Here is a 15,733-nt window from a genome sequence, read left to right on the forward strand (position 1 = left end):
AGAGGATTAGGAGAGCAACAGAGGGAGTAATTGGTGAGGAACAGTGTGGTTTTAGGACAGGTAGGGGTTGTGTAGGTCAGATTTTTGTGGTAAGACACATATGTGAGAAAGCTATAGGAAAAGGTAAGGATGTTTTTTTGGCTGTTATGGATCTGGAAAAGGCTTATGATAGGGTAGACAGGAAGGCACTGTGGGAGGTACTGCAGACATATGGGATAGGAGGAAAGCTGTTAAGAGCAGTCAAGAGTTTTTACAAGAGATAGTAGAGCTTGTGTTAGGAATAGAAATGAAGAGAGTGAATGGTTTGAGGTAAAGGTGGGATTTCGTCGAGGATGTGTTATGTTGCCCTGGCTGTTCAATCTTTACATGGATGGGGTGGTGTGAGAGGTGAATGCAAGGGTAGTGGGTCAGGGATTGGAGATGATTAAAGAAAATGGAGAAAAGTGGGAGGTGAGCCAGTTGTTGTTTGCTGATGACACTGCGCTTGTAGCAGGATCAAAGGAGGAATTGAGGAAGTTAGTGACATAGTTTGAGAAGGTGTGTGAAAGAAGGAAGCTAAAGATAAATGTGGGCAAAAGTAAGGTGATGAGATGTACAAGGGGAGAGAATGACAACAGGCTGGAAGTGATCATTAAGGGCAAAAGACTGGAGGAAGTGGATAGTTTTAGATACTTGGGTGCGAATGTGGCAGGAAAGGGAGGAGTGGGGGTGGAGGTAGAATGTAGATTGAGAGAAGGGAGTAAATGCCTTGGTGGATTGAAAAGTGTAATGAGAAATAGACATCTGGGAATGGATGCTAAGAGGAGGTCATATGAAGGAGTGATTGTGCCAACACCACTGTACGGGGCAGAAACATGGAACATGAAAGAGGAAGAGAGAAGGAGTTTGAATGTGTTTGAGATGAAATGTCTGAGAAGTATGATAGGGGTTACTAGGCTAGATAGAGTGAGAAATGAGGAGGTGAGGAGAACAGGGGTGGAAAGGGAGCTGGGAGATAGGGTTGATGAAAGAGTATTGGGATGGTTTGGACACATGGAAAGAATGAGTGAAGAAAGATTAGTAAAAGAAGTGTGGACGGCAGAGGTGGAGGGAGTGAATATTAGGGGGCGTCCTGGGATGAGATGGATGGATGGGGTGAAAGGGGCATTACAAAAGAGAGGAATGTCTGTGGAGGAAGGACGGGAGAGGACAGAAGATGGGGTGAATGGAGAAGGGTTGTGTATAGATGATGCTGTGATGCATGAGTGGGAGTGGGTGGGGGATGTGGGGTGAGGAAATATGTATGAGAAAAAATTTGACGCAGCCCGAAGGGATTTCTCCCTGTCTTCTCTTTGTTCCGAAGAATACAAACTCTTCGGTACTCCTTACAATAGGATACCTTCGCGTAGCGCGAATATTTCTACTGCGAAATTAAAATACTCACTTTGTGGGTCTGGGCAACGCTTATCCTCAGTAAGGGGCCCCATTGGGGCAAGGGGGGGGGGCCTTGCCCTCCACCACAAGTCTCGCACACTATAACCATTCTCTTCGCAGTAGCGACCGCGTTAACATCTCTCTACTATACATGTCTAGTTTTTTATCGGTTTCCCCCTTAATGGGCCGATTCTCAGTCAAACTCCATTATTAGCGCGGCAGCGAACCGTTAATTACTCAACGGTTCTATGTTTACGTATGGGCCGAAAATCAAGCAACCCGCTTCGATTGTCGCCAGCTCACTCCCAGGACGCTAAGGAGTTCGTCGTCCTTCAATTTCATCGGGGTTTTCCCTACGCCATCCTGTGTCCTGGAATTTTTTAAGTGCTTCTCCCTTTCCTGTATTATTCCCTTAACCGCCACCGGGTATCCTACCCTTCACTGTAAGTATGGAATCTGGTTCCAGTATTGTTGTTGTTCAAGATGGGTTGTGTGCCTTCGCCGAAGGGAGATACCTTTGTCTCACCCCCCTTACCGCCAGCCCAAGTGGATCCTCACATTTGGTGTTTCAAGTGTATAGCTCTTAAGTGTTCACCTTCATCCCCGTGTGAGACGTGCATTCAGTGAGATGATAGTCAGTGTTCCGTGTACTTTCATGTTCACAGGAAAGCACATGCAGGGGAAAAGGTGCGCAAGCATAGAAAATGGCTTCCCTCTTCACCCCCCAAAAACAAGAGAAGGCAGACTACGGCTTCAGAGGAGACGAGCAATTCTCTCCCTCCACGGCGTAGTAGACAGGAAGCCAAGTTGTCCTTTATTCCTTTAACCAGGACGGTTAGCGTAGACGGACATGCGCCTCAGGCCACCTCTAGCTACCGTTCCTGTACGAGATTTTTCCCGGATGAGGTCGCTTGCGGCTTGCCCTCGACCCATCCCGGAAACTCGACGGTCCCTCCTCCAAAGCGTAGTAGCCAGGAAAGTGGTACAACGTCCACCTCGAGTCATTTCTCAGGCTAAGTTGTCCTCTATTCCTTCAACCAGGACGGTTAGCGTAGACGGACATGCGCCTCAGGCCACCTCTAGCTACCGCTCCTGTACGAGATTTTTCCCGGATGAGGTCGCTTGCGGCTTGCCCTCGACCCATCCCGGATACTCGACGGTCCCTCCTCCAAAGCGTAGTAGCCAGGAAGGTGGTACAACGTCCACTTCGAGTCATTCTCAGGCCAAAGTTGTCCTCTCTTCCTTCAACCAGGACGGTTAGCGTAGACGGACATGCGCCTCAGGCCACCTCTAGCTACCGCTCCTGTATGACATTTTTCCCGGATGTGGTCGCTTGCGGCTTGCCCCCGACGCATCCCGGAAACTCGACGCCGGCACGGACAAAGAACCCGGGTTCAAAGACAAAGAGCCCCTTAGTCTCTTCTACTCAGGAATCCCGCAGTACGCACAACACCCACCGTAGGAAGAGCCGGGTGATCAACGGTGACCTTTCCATGCCCTTTGCTCACGAGGACAGAGATCAGGGACGAGGTTGCAGACGCAGTGTTTCTCGCTGACCGGACAGGCGCCAGCTACGACGGCGACGACGTCCACAGCGCCGGGGATGAGAGGGCAAGTTACCAAACTTCGCAGGATTCCTAGTCGGAATCCCCGATGGTTGTTACACCCTCCTGCTCAGAGATCCTCTCTAAAGTTAGGAGAGCTAATTAACTGAGCCTTCCACAAGAAGTGGAAGTCACGTTCGAGTCTGAAATCTTCAGGACGGGCAATTCTCAAACAACAAAACCAACTCCCATGGAGTACACAGCGGTACGAGCCATGAACCAGGCCTCCGACGCACTCACAAAGCGTGCAACCGAAAAACCGCGCTGGCGCTCTGTTCCAGTGGAACAGCAAAAACGCTTCTACTTCCCATCAGGGACAAACCTTAAGCAGCCTTGATCCCGGCTCGGTTACCAGAGCTTGTCAAAGCGGACGTGGATTCACTGCTCAGAAGAAACGTCATCCTTTCCGGCAGAGAATCCAGGGACCTCGTTCAGGGCCTGGCTCTCTCTCTCGCGGTGCACGCCTGGCTGGAACGCGTCTTGGCTTCAGTAAGGGAGTTTTTACCCGGGCTGCAACCCCAAGGGGAATGCAACCTCCAGGCTCTATGGGAAAGCTCGAGCAGAGCTCTGAAGCATCAAGCGGCCTGCCTCTTAACGTCTTGGGCCAACATTGAGTCCCGCAGGAGAGACACCGTCCTAGGAGACCCCAGTGATCCCCTCCTCAGAGAAATTTATGCTCCATTGAAGAGGGCCCCCCTTCTAACCCGCATGCTGATTCCCTACCCCTCCACTCCATGTCGAAAAGGCAGACAGGAAAGCCCCGTCCCTTTACGACTAGAGATCCTAGACGCAAACATTATAGAGGCTCCGGACTCCCCCACAGGAATCCTAGGAATTCGCCAGCCCCTCCGCACAAGATAGGGGGTTGCCTCTCCCTCTACTGGAGAGCATGGGAAGAGGCCGGGGCGGAAGACTGGACCTACTAAGTCATTAAGACAGGCTATTGTCTTCCCTTTCCCACTGTCCCAAACCTCTCCCCCTATCCCATCCTAGTCAGCAGCTTCCACCCGGACTCGGCTCGTGGGCGGGCCCTAGCGGAGGAATCCTCCGTTCTGCTCCAGAAAGGAGCTTTAGAGGAAGTCTCGACTCCGGACCCAGGGTTCTACCCAAGGCTATTCCTAGTAGAAACGACAACAGGGGTGTGGAGACCAGTCATCTATTTGTCTCCACTCAACAAGTTCCTTTCCCTGACGAAGTTCCGAATGGACACCCCAGAGTCCGTAAGGGCGTCTATCAGGGAAGGGGACTTCATGGTGTCGCTGGACCTCCAAGATGCCTATTTCCACATACCAGTGCATCCCTCCTCCAGGAAATTCCTCAGAATCATCCACAGGGGCAACACCTTCCACTTCCCCTGCCTCTGCTTTGGACTTTCCATAGCACCCCAAGTCTTCTCCAGTGTGTTCAACCTCGTTTCAGCGTGGTCCCACTCCAGGGGAATTCAACTACTCCGTTACTTGGATAACTGGCTGATCCTTGCACATTCCGCCCAGCTATGCCAAGAACACCTGAGAATGGTCCTAACCTTTGTCCTGAAATTGGGCACAGTAGTCAACCCGGAAAAGTCAGATTTCTTACCAAGACAGAGAGTCACGTACCTGGGTATGGTCCTGGACTCCTCCCTAATGGAGTCCTTCCCAGTAGAAAAGGGGATCCCGAATCTCGCTTCTCTAGTTGCACAGGCACTATCGACCAGGTTCCTGACAGCGACACAATGCCCAATCCTCCTGGGCCATATGGCCTCCATAGAGAAATTACTCCCCAGGAGTAGACAAAGAATGCGACCGCTACAGTGGCTCCTCAAGTCTCAGTGGGCCCCGCAAGAGGGAGAACCCCTACAACACATCTCCCTCACCGAAGAAGTCAAGGATTCTCTTCTCTGGTGGAAGGCCCATGCAACCTTCTCATGGGGATGCCCCTCGGCCCATCTCCCCCCGAAGTCCTCCTGTTCTCCGATGCCTCCAAGGAGGGCTGGGGAGCCCACCTCAACGACGATCACACCAGCGGTTCCTGGTCCACAGTCGAGCGGACAGCCCATATCAATTGGCTTGAGTTGAAAGCAGTACTCCTGGCTCTCCATCACTTCAAGGATCAAGTCTCAGGAAAAGTAGTGGGCATAATGTCGGACAATTCCTCGGTAGTAGCCTACCTGAACGAGCAAGGGGGGCACAGTCTCCCAGGAACTATGCCTTCTGATGATGGACATCCTCAACCTAGCCAAGAATCTCCAGGTGTCACTCAAAGCCCGCTACATCCCGGGGAAGAGGAATGTCTGGGCGGACCACCTCGGCAGGAAGAATCAGATAATCAACACAGAATGGTCCCTCTATCAAGAGGTAGCGAACTTCATCCTCAGCAAATGGGGCTCCCCTCTAGTGGACCTTTTTGCAATGAGATGGAATCACCAACTCCCAATATATTTCAGCCCTTTCCCGGATCCTCTGACAGCAGGAGAAGACGCTCTTCTGCAAAGTTGGGACAACCTGGACTCCTACGCTTTCCCACCATTTCCCTTGCTCCAGAAGGTACTCCTGAGAGCAAGACACGCATCCTACCTTCGGATGACTTTGATCGCTCCTTGGTGGCCCAAAGCCCCATGGTTTCCAGACGCCCTCGAGCTAGCAGTAGAAGAGCCTCTGGCCCTTCAGGGAAGACCAGATCTTCTGTATCCACCCATTAATGGGCCTTGGCACAAGAACCCTTCAGCACTCAATCTTCATGCATTCAGACTATGGTCCGGATCCTCCTAAAGAAGGGTTTTTCCCAGAGAAGTGGCAGAGGACATGTCCGCTCCTATTCGCTCTTCCTCAGCTAACCTTTATCAAGGGAAATGCAATGCCTTTGCAAAATGGTGCCACTCCAGGAAGTTAGTCCCAGATCGAGCCACCATTCCTGAGATCGCCTCCTTCCACTTCCTCAGGAAGTCCAAGAAGATCTCCCTCTCGGCAGTACAAGGCTATAGGGCAGCTCTAAATCAGGTGTTTTCTCTGAAGGGCATGGTCCTAGCCCTTTCACCGGGAATTTCCATGCTCTTCAGGCACTTCAATGATCATGCCCCCCCAGGGAAATCAGTTCTCCTCCGCGGGATGTGGCATTAGTCCTGAACTCTCTGAGGGGTCCCCCTTACGAACCTCTCCGAGAGGCACATCTGAAGGACCTCACCTAGAGGACAGTTTTTTCTGCTAGCCCTGGCATCTTCCAAGAGAGTAGGGGAGTTACATGCCATCTCTTATAGAGTCGCCCATTCCAAAGGATGGAAAGAGGTCTCCTTCACTTTCATGCCTCAATTCATTGCCAAAAACCAAGATCCTGCCAAATCCGACCCTAGATTCTGGTCCTTTAGTGTTCCGTCCTTAGACGAATTTGCAGGGGGAGAATAGACTGAAACAGTTCTATGCCCAGTACGAGCCATCTGGACCTACCTCAAGAGAACCGAACATCTTCGACCAGAATTAAAGAGGTTGTTCATCTCTACTAAAGGTAGCCCATCACTAAGAATTCCATTTCTTACTGGACAATGGAAGTCATCCGCAGAGCCTGCGACATGAACCACACAGATTGTCCATGACCTGAGGGCAGTAGGGACCTCCCTAGTCATCAGAAAGAATCTGTCAGTCAACCAGGTTCTTCAAGCAGGTATATGGAAGAGCCAGAATACGTTCACTTCCTTTTACCTCAAAGAAGTTATGCGGGAATCTTTAGGGAACTTATCTTTGGGCCCCGTAGTGGCCGCCCAAGAAGTCCTGAAAATGATATACCCCTCCTCAAGAGCACACAGCCGACCCTGACAACTCATCCAGGTTCTGGCTCGGCAACTGCAGGGATAACTTTCCAAAGTCCTTCTCATACTCTTACATTCCCTTACCTTACCCGCGGGCTCTCAAGCATTCCAAGGGAATCAATTCAAGCCCTTCAGTGGTACAAAAGTGATTATAACCTGTCTGTCTCCACTCCAGGGAACAGAAAGGGGTGCACTTCAAAGTGAGGGGAATGTATAGGGGTCTGGTCAACATAGTCTTCGCACACTAGATTTTCCTTACAGCAGTTTCCCAGGCTAGATAACAACTTCCTTCCCTCCTAAGTCCGAGTCTCCTATTGTAAGGAGTACCGAAGAGTTTGTATTCTTCGGAACAAATGTAATTTTCGCAGGAAAATTTATTTTTCCCTGATGCAAACCTGAGGTACTCCTTACCTTTAATGGCCCTCCTCAACCACCCCTCTAAACAGTTCCTTCTCCTTGCCTGACAAACCTTGTGCTTAATTCATACCTGGCTCAGAGAATGGTTATAGTGTGCGAGACTTGTGGTGGAGGGCAAGTGCCCCCCCCCCTTGCCCCAATGGGGCCCCTTACTGAGGATAAGTGTTGCCCAGACCCACAGAGTGAGGATTTTAATTTTGCAGTAGAAATATTCGCGCTATGCGAAGGTATCCTATTGTAAAGAGTACCTCAGGTTTGCATCAGGGAAAAATTAATTTTCCTGCGAAAATTACATTTTTCTGCATGAGGAGACGGAGAGGGGGGGTCGCCAAATTTATGAAGCGGCCTTGCTGTGGATGTGCTGTGTCTTGCGACACTGCCTCTGATCCAGGGCAGTGGACAGGATGCAGGGATGACCCATCATCCAGGAGGTGCCAAGATAAGAAGGAGGGTGGAGGGGAGTGGAATATATGGGAAATGGAATGGGTGGGAGTGGTTTCTATGTCTTTTTCTTTTTGGCTACCCCCCGTGTAAGGGGAAAAAGCCTTTGGTATATGTATGTATGTATGCATCCAACCTAGTTATGGGCCAAAAGGTCTTCTGTTGGTATGCTCCTCCTTTGTAATCCTTTGATGAGATATACAAAGAGTAATGATGGTGGCAGGTTAGATGTGAGCATAAAGGGTGAGAGGCTGAAGGAACTGATTTTTGTTTTAAGTATTTGGGGGTCACATGTGGCAGTGAAAGGAGTTGATGAGGAGGTGTAAAGGAAGATTTAAAATCAATCAGTCCATTGCCCCCAACCCTCTCTTGCAGGAGACCCAAGTAAATGATTAGGTGGAATGAAAAGAGTTATGAGAACTTTAGGATGAATACAAGAGAAGGTTATGCAAAAGAGTGAGTGTGCCCAAAGCACCCTATGGAGCAGAAACTTCTGAGTATAAAAGGAAGGTAGAAAGGAAGATTGTGAGTTTGTTTGAGATGATGAATTTTAGAAATGTCAAGGGTGTTACAAGAATAGAGAGAAATGTGGATGTTAGGCAGAGAATAGGGGTGGAAAGAGCTGTTGGATAGAGCAGGTCAAAGAGCACTGAAGTATTTTAGGCAAATGGAAAGCTTGAGTTAGGAAAGACTAGCAAATAGAATGTGAAAAGTAGATGTGGATGGAGTGAGCTTGAGAGGAAGACTGAGGCTGTAGTAGGGTGGCGAAATAAAAGTAGATTAACAATGTAAATTAGTGTATTAAATCACACTTTGATAAAGCACTACTATAAAGAAACATGTGCGTACACTTCAGAGGCTGAGTTACAACTAACACCATGCATTGTCTTGGCACCAAATGTGGGGTCCAAACACTTGGTTCCCCCAAACGTATTGGTACACAGATACAAAATACACAATGACAATATTAAAGACAATATACCCACTGGGTATTAATATTATTATAAGGAAATTATACATAGAGCATCACAAGGTGAATGGATGTTGTGACTAGGGCCTTTGGAACAAGAAGGAGCAAGTGCATAAAAATGGAGTTGGTGAAAGGAGATTGTGAATGGATAAAAGGATGTTCATCTCATCTGCTTCATAAAGTTTTGAGTGGTTCAGGAAGAGGGCCACCATATAATGAAGCAGTGGGGATAGACTAGTTCCAATTGCCAGGCCCTGCTGTGAAAGCACTATGTCTTTCTGCATTGCTTTTGACCTGAGCATTGTGGCAAGGAACAGGAATGACCCTTCATCCAAAAGGTGCTGAGATGAGAAGTATGATTGAGTAGGTTTTATTTCATTATGATGTGGGTATGTGCTTTGACTCAGCCAATTCCTATGTAATACAAAATTTTCCAAAAGCCCTTTCCCCCATGTAAGGGGGTGACTGAATGAAAGCACACCTTTTTCATATACATTGAAGCCATTCTACAGCCTTCCCATCTCAGCATTTTGTAGATGAAAAGTCATCCTTTCCCCCTTTGATAATAACAGAAATTATAATAGTAATCTATGTATATACCAAAGGGTTTCTCCCAAAAAAGGGAGATATCCAGCAATGATAATGATACACCTAGATCTCATAATCCAACAGTCACCAGCTACCGATTGTGCAGACACTTAGGCCCAGGACATAAACCAACTTCAGGAATTGATGGTGTTTTATGTTCTGGGCCAATTCCCAAAGTGGGTTTATGTCCTGGTCCCAAATGTCCACACAATTGGTGGTTGGTGAGTGTTTGATTGAGACCTAGGTATAATAATAATAATAATAGTAATAGTGATAGTAACATCCTCAATTTTCATCTAAAAAGATTTTCTTCTTTCTGTTCTTCTTCATCTTTTTTTGTAGTGAATAGACTGAAGTATGCAGTAGATTAAAAAAATATTAATGAAACATATTCGTTTAGACTGACCCAGGAGCACAGTCAACATGGCTCCGTGCAATTCCTGGCTGTTGGCTGCCATTCCACTGGCCAAGACTGGACAAGGACCAGCTCCTTTGCATTCTTCTGAAAGACATTCCAGGCTGCCACTGGTCTGGAGGATTCCCCACAGAAATTATTGACTCCTTCCATCTAAATATCAGGTAAGTCAAGAAGATCACTGAAAATTAGTTATTACAACTGGAGTGTATAGAAGTTCATGGATGCACATGTTGTTCAGTAAATGTTTCCATAAGGTGCTAGTGTTTTGCTTATTAGTCGTAGCTCTCATAACAGTTATAATCCTTCCTTAGAATACATGAGGTAAAGGCAGTGTTGCCATGTGTTCATTATGCTATCCACCACACCATATGTTAAATATATTTTTAGAAGTTATTGTATATATACTGTATATGTATATAAATATATATATATATATATATGTGTGTGTGTGTATTTACTTAGTTGTATTTTATGGGAAGAGGAGCTATGCTCATGGTGTCCCGTTTTCATATCACATTTTATCTAAACTATTTTTAAATTCATGTATTGTTTTTGCACACACCACTTTCTCTTCAAACTTGTTCCAAATGTCTATTACTCTGTGGGGAAAGCTGTTCTTTTTCAGATCTCTTCTATAACTATCTTTCTTGATTTTCTTTCCATGTCCTCTTGTATTTCTATCATCCCATTTTATTAGATCCTCTCTATCAATAGTCTCTATGCCTTTCATGATTCTATAAATAGTTATCAAATCTCCTCTCTCTCTTCTTTGCTCTAATGTCTGTAATTCAAGTTTTGCTAGTCTCTCTTCATATGATAGTTTTGAGAGTGTTGGTGCCAATTTTGTAATTGCTCTTTGTATTCTTTCAAGTCTTGTTATACATTTTTTTGTACTTGGTGACCACATCATTGCTGCATATTCCAATCTTAGTCTTATCAAAGTGATTAGTATTTTCTTCACCATTTCTTTATCCAGGTATGTAAATGCCACTTTGATTGTTCTTATTAAATTATAAGTTTCTCCAAAAATCTTGTTTATATGTTTCTCAGGTGACATATTATTCATAATAATGACTCCCAGGTCCTTCTCATTTTCTACTTTTTTTTATTCCTTCTCCCAATTTATATGATCCTGCTATTCTTTTTTTGCTTCTTCCAAATTCCATTATACTACACTTCTTAGTATTGAACTCCATCTCCCACTTCCTGCTCCATTCCCATACTTTATTGAGATCACTCTGTAGTGACTCACAATCTTCTTCAGTGTTCACTTTTTTCAACAGTTTTGCATCATCCGCAAAGAAGCTTATATAACTTTCAATTCCTTCATATCATTAATATATATAGCAAACATTATTGGGGCCAAAACTTTTCCTTGTGGAACACCACTTATCACTTCATCCCAGTTAGAGTGTTTGTCTCTTATCACCACTCTCATTTTTCTTTCTTGCAAAAAGTCTTCCATCCATTTCAGCAGTTTGCCCTGTATTCCTCCTTCAGTTTCTAATTTCTTAAGCAACTTCTTATGTGGCACTTTGTCAAAAGCTTTTTTTCGGTCAAGAAATGCGCAATCAGCCAACCATCTCTTTCTTGTATTATATCTATTAGCCTTGAATAGAAACATATTAAGTTTGTGACGCATGATCATCCTTATCTGAATCCAAATTGTCTTGGATTTAGTACATTGTTTTTTTCTAAATGCCTTACCCATCTACTTTTGATCAATCTTTCACAAATTTTTGCTATCATGCTTGTTAGACTGGTCTATAGTTTGTAGGGTCTTCTTTGTTTCCCCCTTTATATATAGGTACTATATTTGCTCTTCTCCAATCTTTTGGAACTTTTCCTTCTTTCAATGAACTGTTTATTAGGCTATGTATTTTGTGTGCCAGTTCATTCCTGCATTCTTTCAAAATCCAGTTTGCTATTTCATCTGGTCCATGCGATTTTCTGACATCAAGATTACTCAAGTGTTTCATTATTTCATTCCTTATTACTTCTATTTCTTTCATAGGGGGGACTTTCTCCTCCCATTCGATATCACTAGGTTTTATGTTCTCCCTTGTAAACACTGATTTAAAATGCTTGTTCATAATTTCTGCCATTTTTTCCCTCTGTATTCAACTCCTCCTTGTCGTAGTTTCTCTAAATCTTGTTTGTTTTTCACTTTGTTATTTACAAATCTGTAAAATAGTTTTGGTTGGTCTTTACATTTTTCTATGACATCTTTTTCGTATTTTCTTTTTTCTTCTCTGCACACTTGTACATATTCATTTCTATAACTAGTATATATTTTCCATTTTTCAGGTCTTTTGTCTTTTTTCAATTTTGTCCAAGCTTTATCTCTTTTGTCTTTTAACTCCCTACAACTTTTGTTGTACCAGCACTTTACATATTCTTTTTCTTGCTTTTGTCTTGGGACATATTTTTCCACTCCTTTATAAATTTTTGTCAAAATATTCCATTTCTCTTCCACTGTTGTTTCCTCTTTGTATATTCTTTCCCAGTCTTCTTTTTGAAAGAATTCTCTTATTTTATTTTATTATTTTTTTTTTCATACATCAATCTTCTTTTTCTATATTGTTCATTTATTTTTATGTATTTTTCTTCATTTAGTTCCATTTCAACCAATATGTGGTCACTTTTACTTATTGGTGTCTTATATTCAATCTTTTCCACTATTTCAGGTTCTGATGTGATTATTAGGTCCAGTCTCGATGGTTCTTCTTCATTTCTATACCTAGTGTTCTCTTGAATCCATTGCATCAGTTTATGGTCAATAATCATATCAAGTAGTACATTTTCCCACGAGTCGTCTCCACCCTTTACTGTCATCTCTTCCCAGCAGACTTCTTTACAATTAAAGTCACCCATTATAACTATTCTTCCTCCATCTTCCATTATCTTATTTAATGTTATCCTTGTGTCTTCTAACATACTTTTATGTTCTCTCTCTTCCCACAAGGCTGTTTTAGGAGGCACATAATTTATTACAAACTTTCTGCTCTTCCTATCTTTGTCTTCCACTTCCATCATAATCATCTCTACTCTATTTTTTCCATATGTGACATTCCTCACATTTATACCCTTCTTAGTCAGGAACATGACTCCACCCCCTTGTTTTACCTCTCTGTTTCTAATCCAACAATTATAAGCACCATGTCCTACACTGTTGAGTAGTAGTGGACCTTTCAATTTTGTCTCCTCAGTTCCCATTATGTCCGGTTCTTTCTCTTTCAGGTAATCATTCAGTTCGTTCAAGCCTGTTATTAAGCCATCTATATTTGTGTAAGACATTTTCAAGTTTCTGCTACTTCCATCATGTTTTCTGTTCTCCTTCCATTTTTCTCTGTTATGTATCATTTTCTCACTTTCATATTCACTACTCTCCAAAAGAATTTCTCTTTTTCTGTCTCTGTTCTTTTCTCGTTTTTTTCATTAGCTTCTTGTCTTTTTGCTTTCTCATCCTCTCTTTCCTCTTTATTCATTTCTCTTTTTATCCATATCTGTTTAAATTGTTCACTATTTGCTAGTTTCCCTGTTTTTGCTAAGATATTCTCTGCTGTTGTTTGTGATCTGAATTTGATCTTAATTGGTCTGGTCTTATCTGTATTGTATTTCCCTAGTCTATATAGTTCTTCTATTTCTTTCTGTTTCTGTTCCATCTTCTTGAACTACTTCCAGTATCTTACTTTCTCCTCTTCCTTTATTCTTGTAGTCCAATTTGTATTATACTTCTCTTCCATCCCCAATATAATTATACATTTCTTTTTATCTGCTAAGTCTCTCACTATATTCTCTTCCTCCCTCATCACTTTAATAATTGTGTCTTTAGTTTGATCTTTCATCTGTTGTGCCACTACATCCTTAAATACAATTTTTTTTATTTTCTTTGACTTTTTTCCAACCATGTACATCTTTTCCTATGGACTCTTTATTCTCTTTATTATTCCTCTTTAATTCTTCATTCTCATCTTTTACTTCTTTTAACTGTCTTTTTAATTCTATTTCTTTAGTTTGGATTTGGTTCTCCTTCTTTAACTCTTCCAATTTATCAACTCTCTATGCTATCCTTGCAAGTTGACCGAACGTACTCTCCCAATGTTCGGTCATTTTCTCTAGTTTTTCTTCTAGACTTGCTAATCAGGGGAGTTTGGCATCCCCCCCCTCATTAAATCCATGGAAATGATTATTTTCACTTTCCATTGTGTTGTTCTTATCTATAATTCTAACCTTAATGCTTTTACTGATATTTTCGATTTCCCCTGTGTTGTCAGCAGACCTCTTGTTTATATTTTTTCTGCTGTCAGGGGGAGCCCGTTTGTCTCCCTCCTCATTTCCTTCCATTTCCCTCAGTAATCCCTCCCCTTCTCCCCTTTCATCACCTACTACACCACAAGCTTTCCCCTTCCCTACTAATACAAAAAGGTACTTCCTTGTAGTTGAAATCCACTGAAATTGCGTTTTTTTTTTTCCAGAGTTCCAATCTTCGCCGTCAATTTGACGATTGTGTGTGCGTGTATTCTACCTAGTTGTATTTTGCAGGAAAAGAGCTATGCTCATAGTGACCCGCTATTGTATCTTTCCACATACAATTTTTTCTTAAAGTCATGTATAGTTTTAGCACTCACTGTTTCCTCATTCAGTTTGTGTGGAAAACTATTCTTTTTCAGATCTCTTCTGTAGCTGTTCTTCTTAAGTTTCTTCCTGTGTCCTCTTGTATTTCTTTTGTCCCAATTTAGTAGGTCATCCCTATCAAGAATTTCCATCCCTTTCATAATTCTGTAAATGATTAACAAATCACCTCTTTCTCTTCTTTGTTCCAGGGTTGGTAGAATTAGTTTATCCAATCTTTGTTCATATGTCAAATTGCAAAGTGTTGGTGCCATCCTTGTCATTGCTCTTTGAATTCTTTCTAGTTTCTTTATGTTTTTTTTAACTACCATATATATTCGCTTTTAGGTCACACTGCTAGTTTGTGGTTGTCAAAGTGGTTATTTGCGGTTGACCCGCAGATAGGTTGCACTATAATCTGGTGATTTACAAGACCCATTCAAACATAAAAATTATCAGATATTTACCTTTATTTTGAAACTTTACTCATAAGATTTTAATATCAGAACACATGTAGATTGTCTGACTGTCACGCGTGTGCATAATGCAAACTTACATAAACAACAGTTTCATTTCTAAAACTATAATCATAAACAAATGCACTTATGTAAAAAACATTGTAGTCAACTTGACAAAAAAAATAGAGTTTAACTGTCAAGTGGACACTACAACAATATAGAAGAAAATTTCTTTAAGCTGATCATTCTCCTTTCTCCATCCCCTCACTACTGTTTCTGAAACCCTAAACTCCCTTTCTGCAGATCTGTTTCCATGTTCTGCGTAATCCACCACTTTCAGCTTAAAACCTACTTCATACCTCTTTCTCTTGCCGGTACTCATGATTAGGGTTTGCAGTTATTAGGCCTAAAACTCCGTGTGATCTACTGTAGATCTAATAGTACAGTAGACCTAGTGGAAGTTTATGAAAATAATAATTTTTTATTACAAAAATCATAAGTTTATTTAAGTTACGTTACGAGATGTTACATTACGCTATGAAAATATAATTTGCGCACATATAGAAACACAGCCACGAGTGAAACAGGTGATGTCCAGTAACATATGGTAAAAAAAGGGTCAAGGTTGCAATGCTTATAAATACTATAAAATGTATGAAAGTTGGAAAAGAGAAAATCTTACGATTTTATTGTAATTGATATATGATTTTCTAACAGCAATAGTTCAGTTTAAAGCAGCGAGTCAGTAGGAACCTTTGATATATATATATATTTTATGCATACAAAAGGCTTGAAAAGCTTTCCGATGCATATTGTGCAAACACCACTGAAATTTCATGTCATTGTCACATTGAAATCACCAATTGTTGCGACTTCAGTGATAGCGTAGTGTTGTCCCTCATTAATGTCGAGTGGATAGGTTGTACCCCTGATTTTGGCTAAATATTTAGTTTAAAAAAGAACGACCTATACACGAGTATATACGGTAGGTGTCCATAGTGATGCTGCATATTCCAATTTTGGTCTTAT

At 42.8% G+C, this 15,733-nt stretch overlaps 1 protein-coding gene across 14 annotated transcripts in view; it reads left to right on the forward strand.

Moving 5' to 3' along the window:
- Positions 1 to 15,733, forward strand: part of Vps13D (vacuolar protein sorting 13D) — a 250,150-nt gene that overhangs the window by 175,744 nt on the left and 58,673 nt on the right. For all 14 annotated transcript variants that reach the window (XM_076208559.1, XM_076208564.1, XM_076208569.1 and 11 more), the window contains one exon: positions 9,615 to 9,793. In XM_076208559.1, coding sequence (XP_076064674.1) covers positions 9,615 to 9,793 — 179 coding nt within the window. The remainder of the gene's footprint in view (positions 1 to 9,614; positions 9,794 to 15,733) is intronic.

Source organism: Oratosquilla oratoria, chromosome 25 (genome assembly GCF_046742065.1).
Source record: "Oratosquilla oratoria isolate Oo_2021 chromosome 25, ASM4674206v1, whole genome shotgun sequence".
In the NCBI taxonomy this organism is placed as follows: domain Eukaryota; kingdom Metazoa; phylum Arthropoda; class Malacostraca; order Stomatopoda; family Squillidae; genus Oratosquilla; species Oratosquilla oratoria.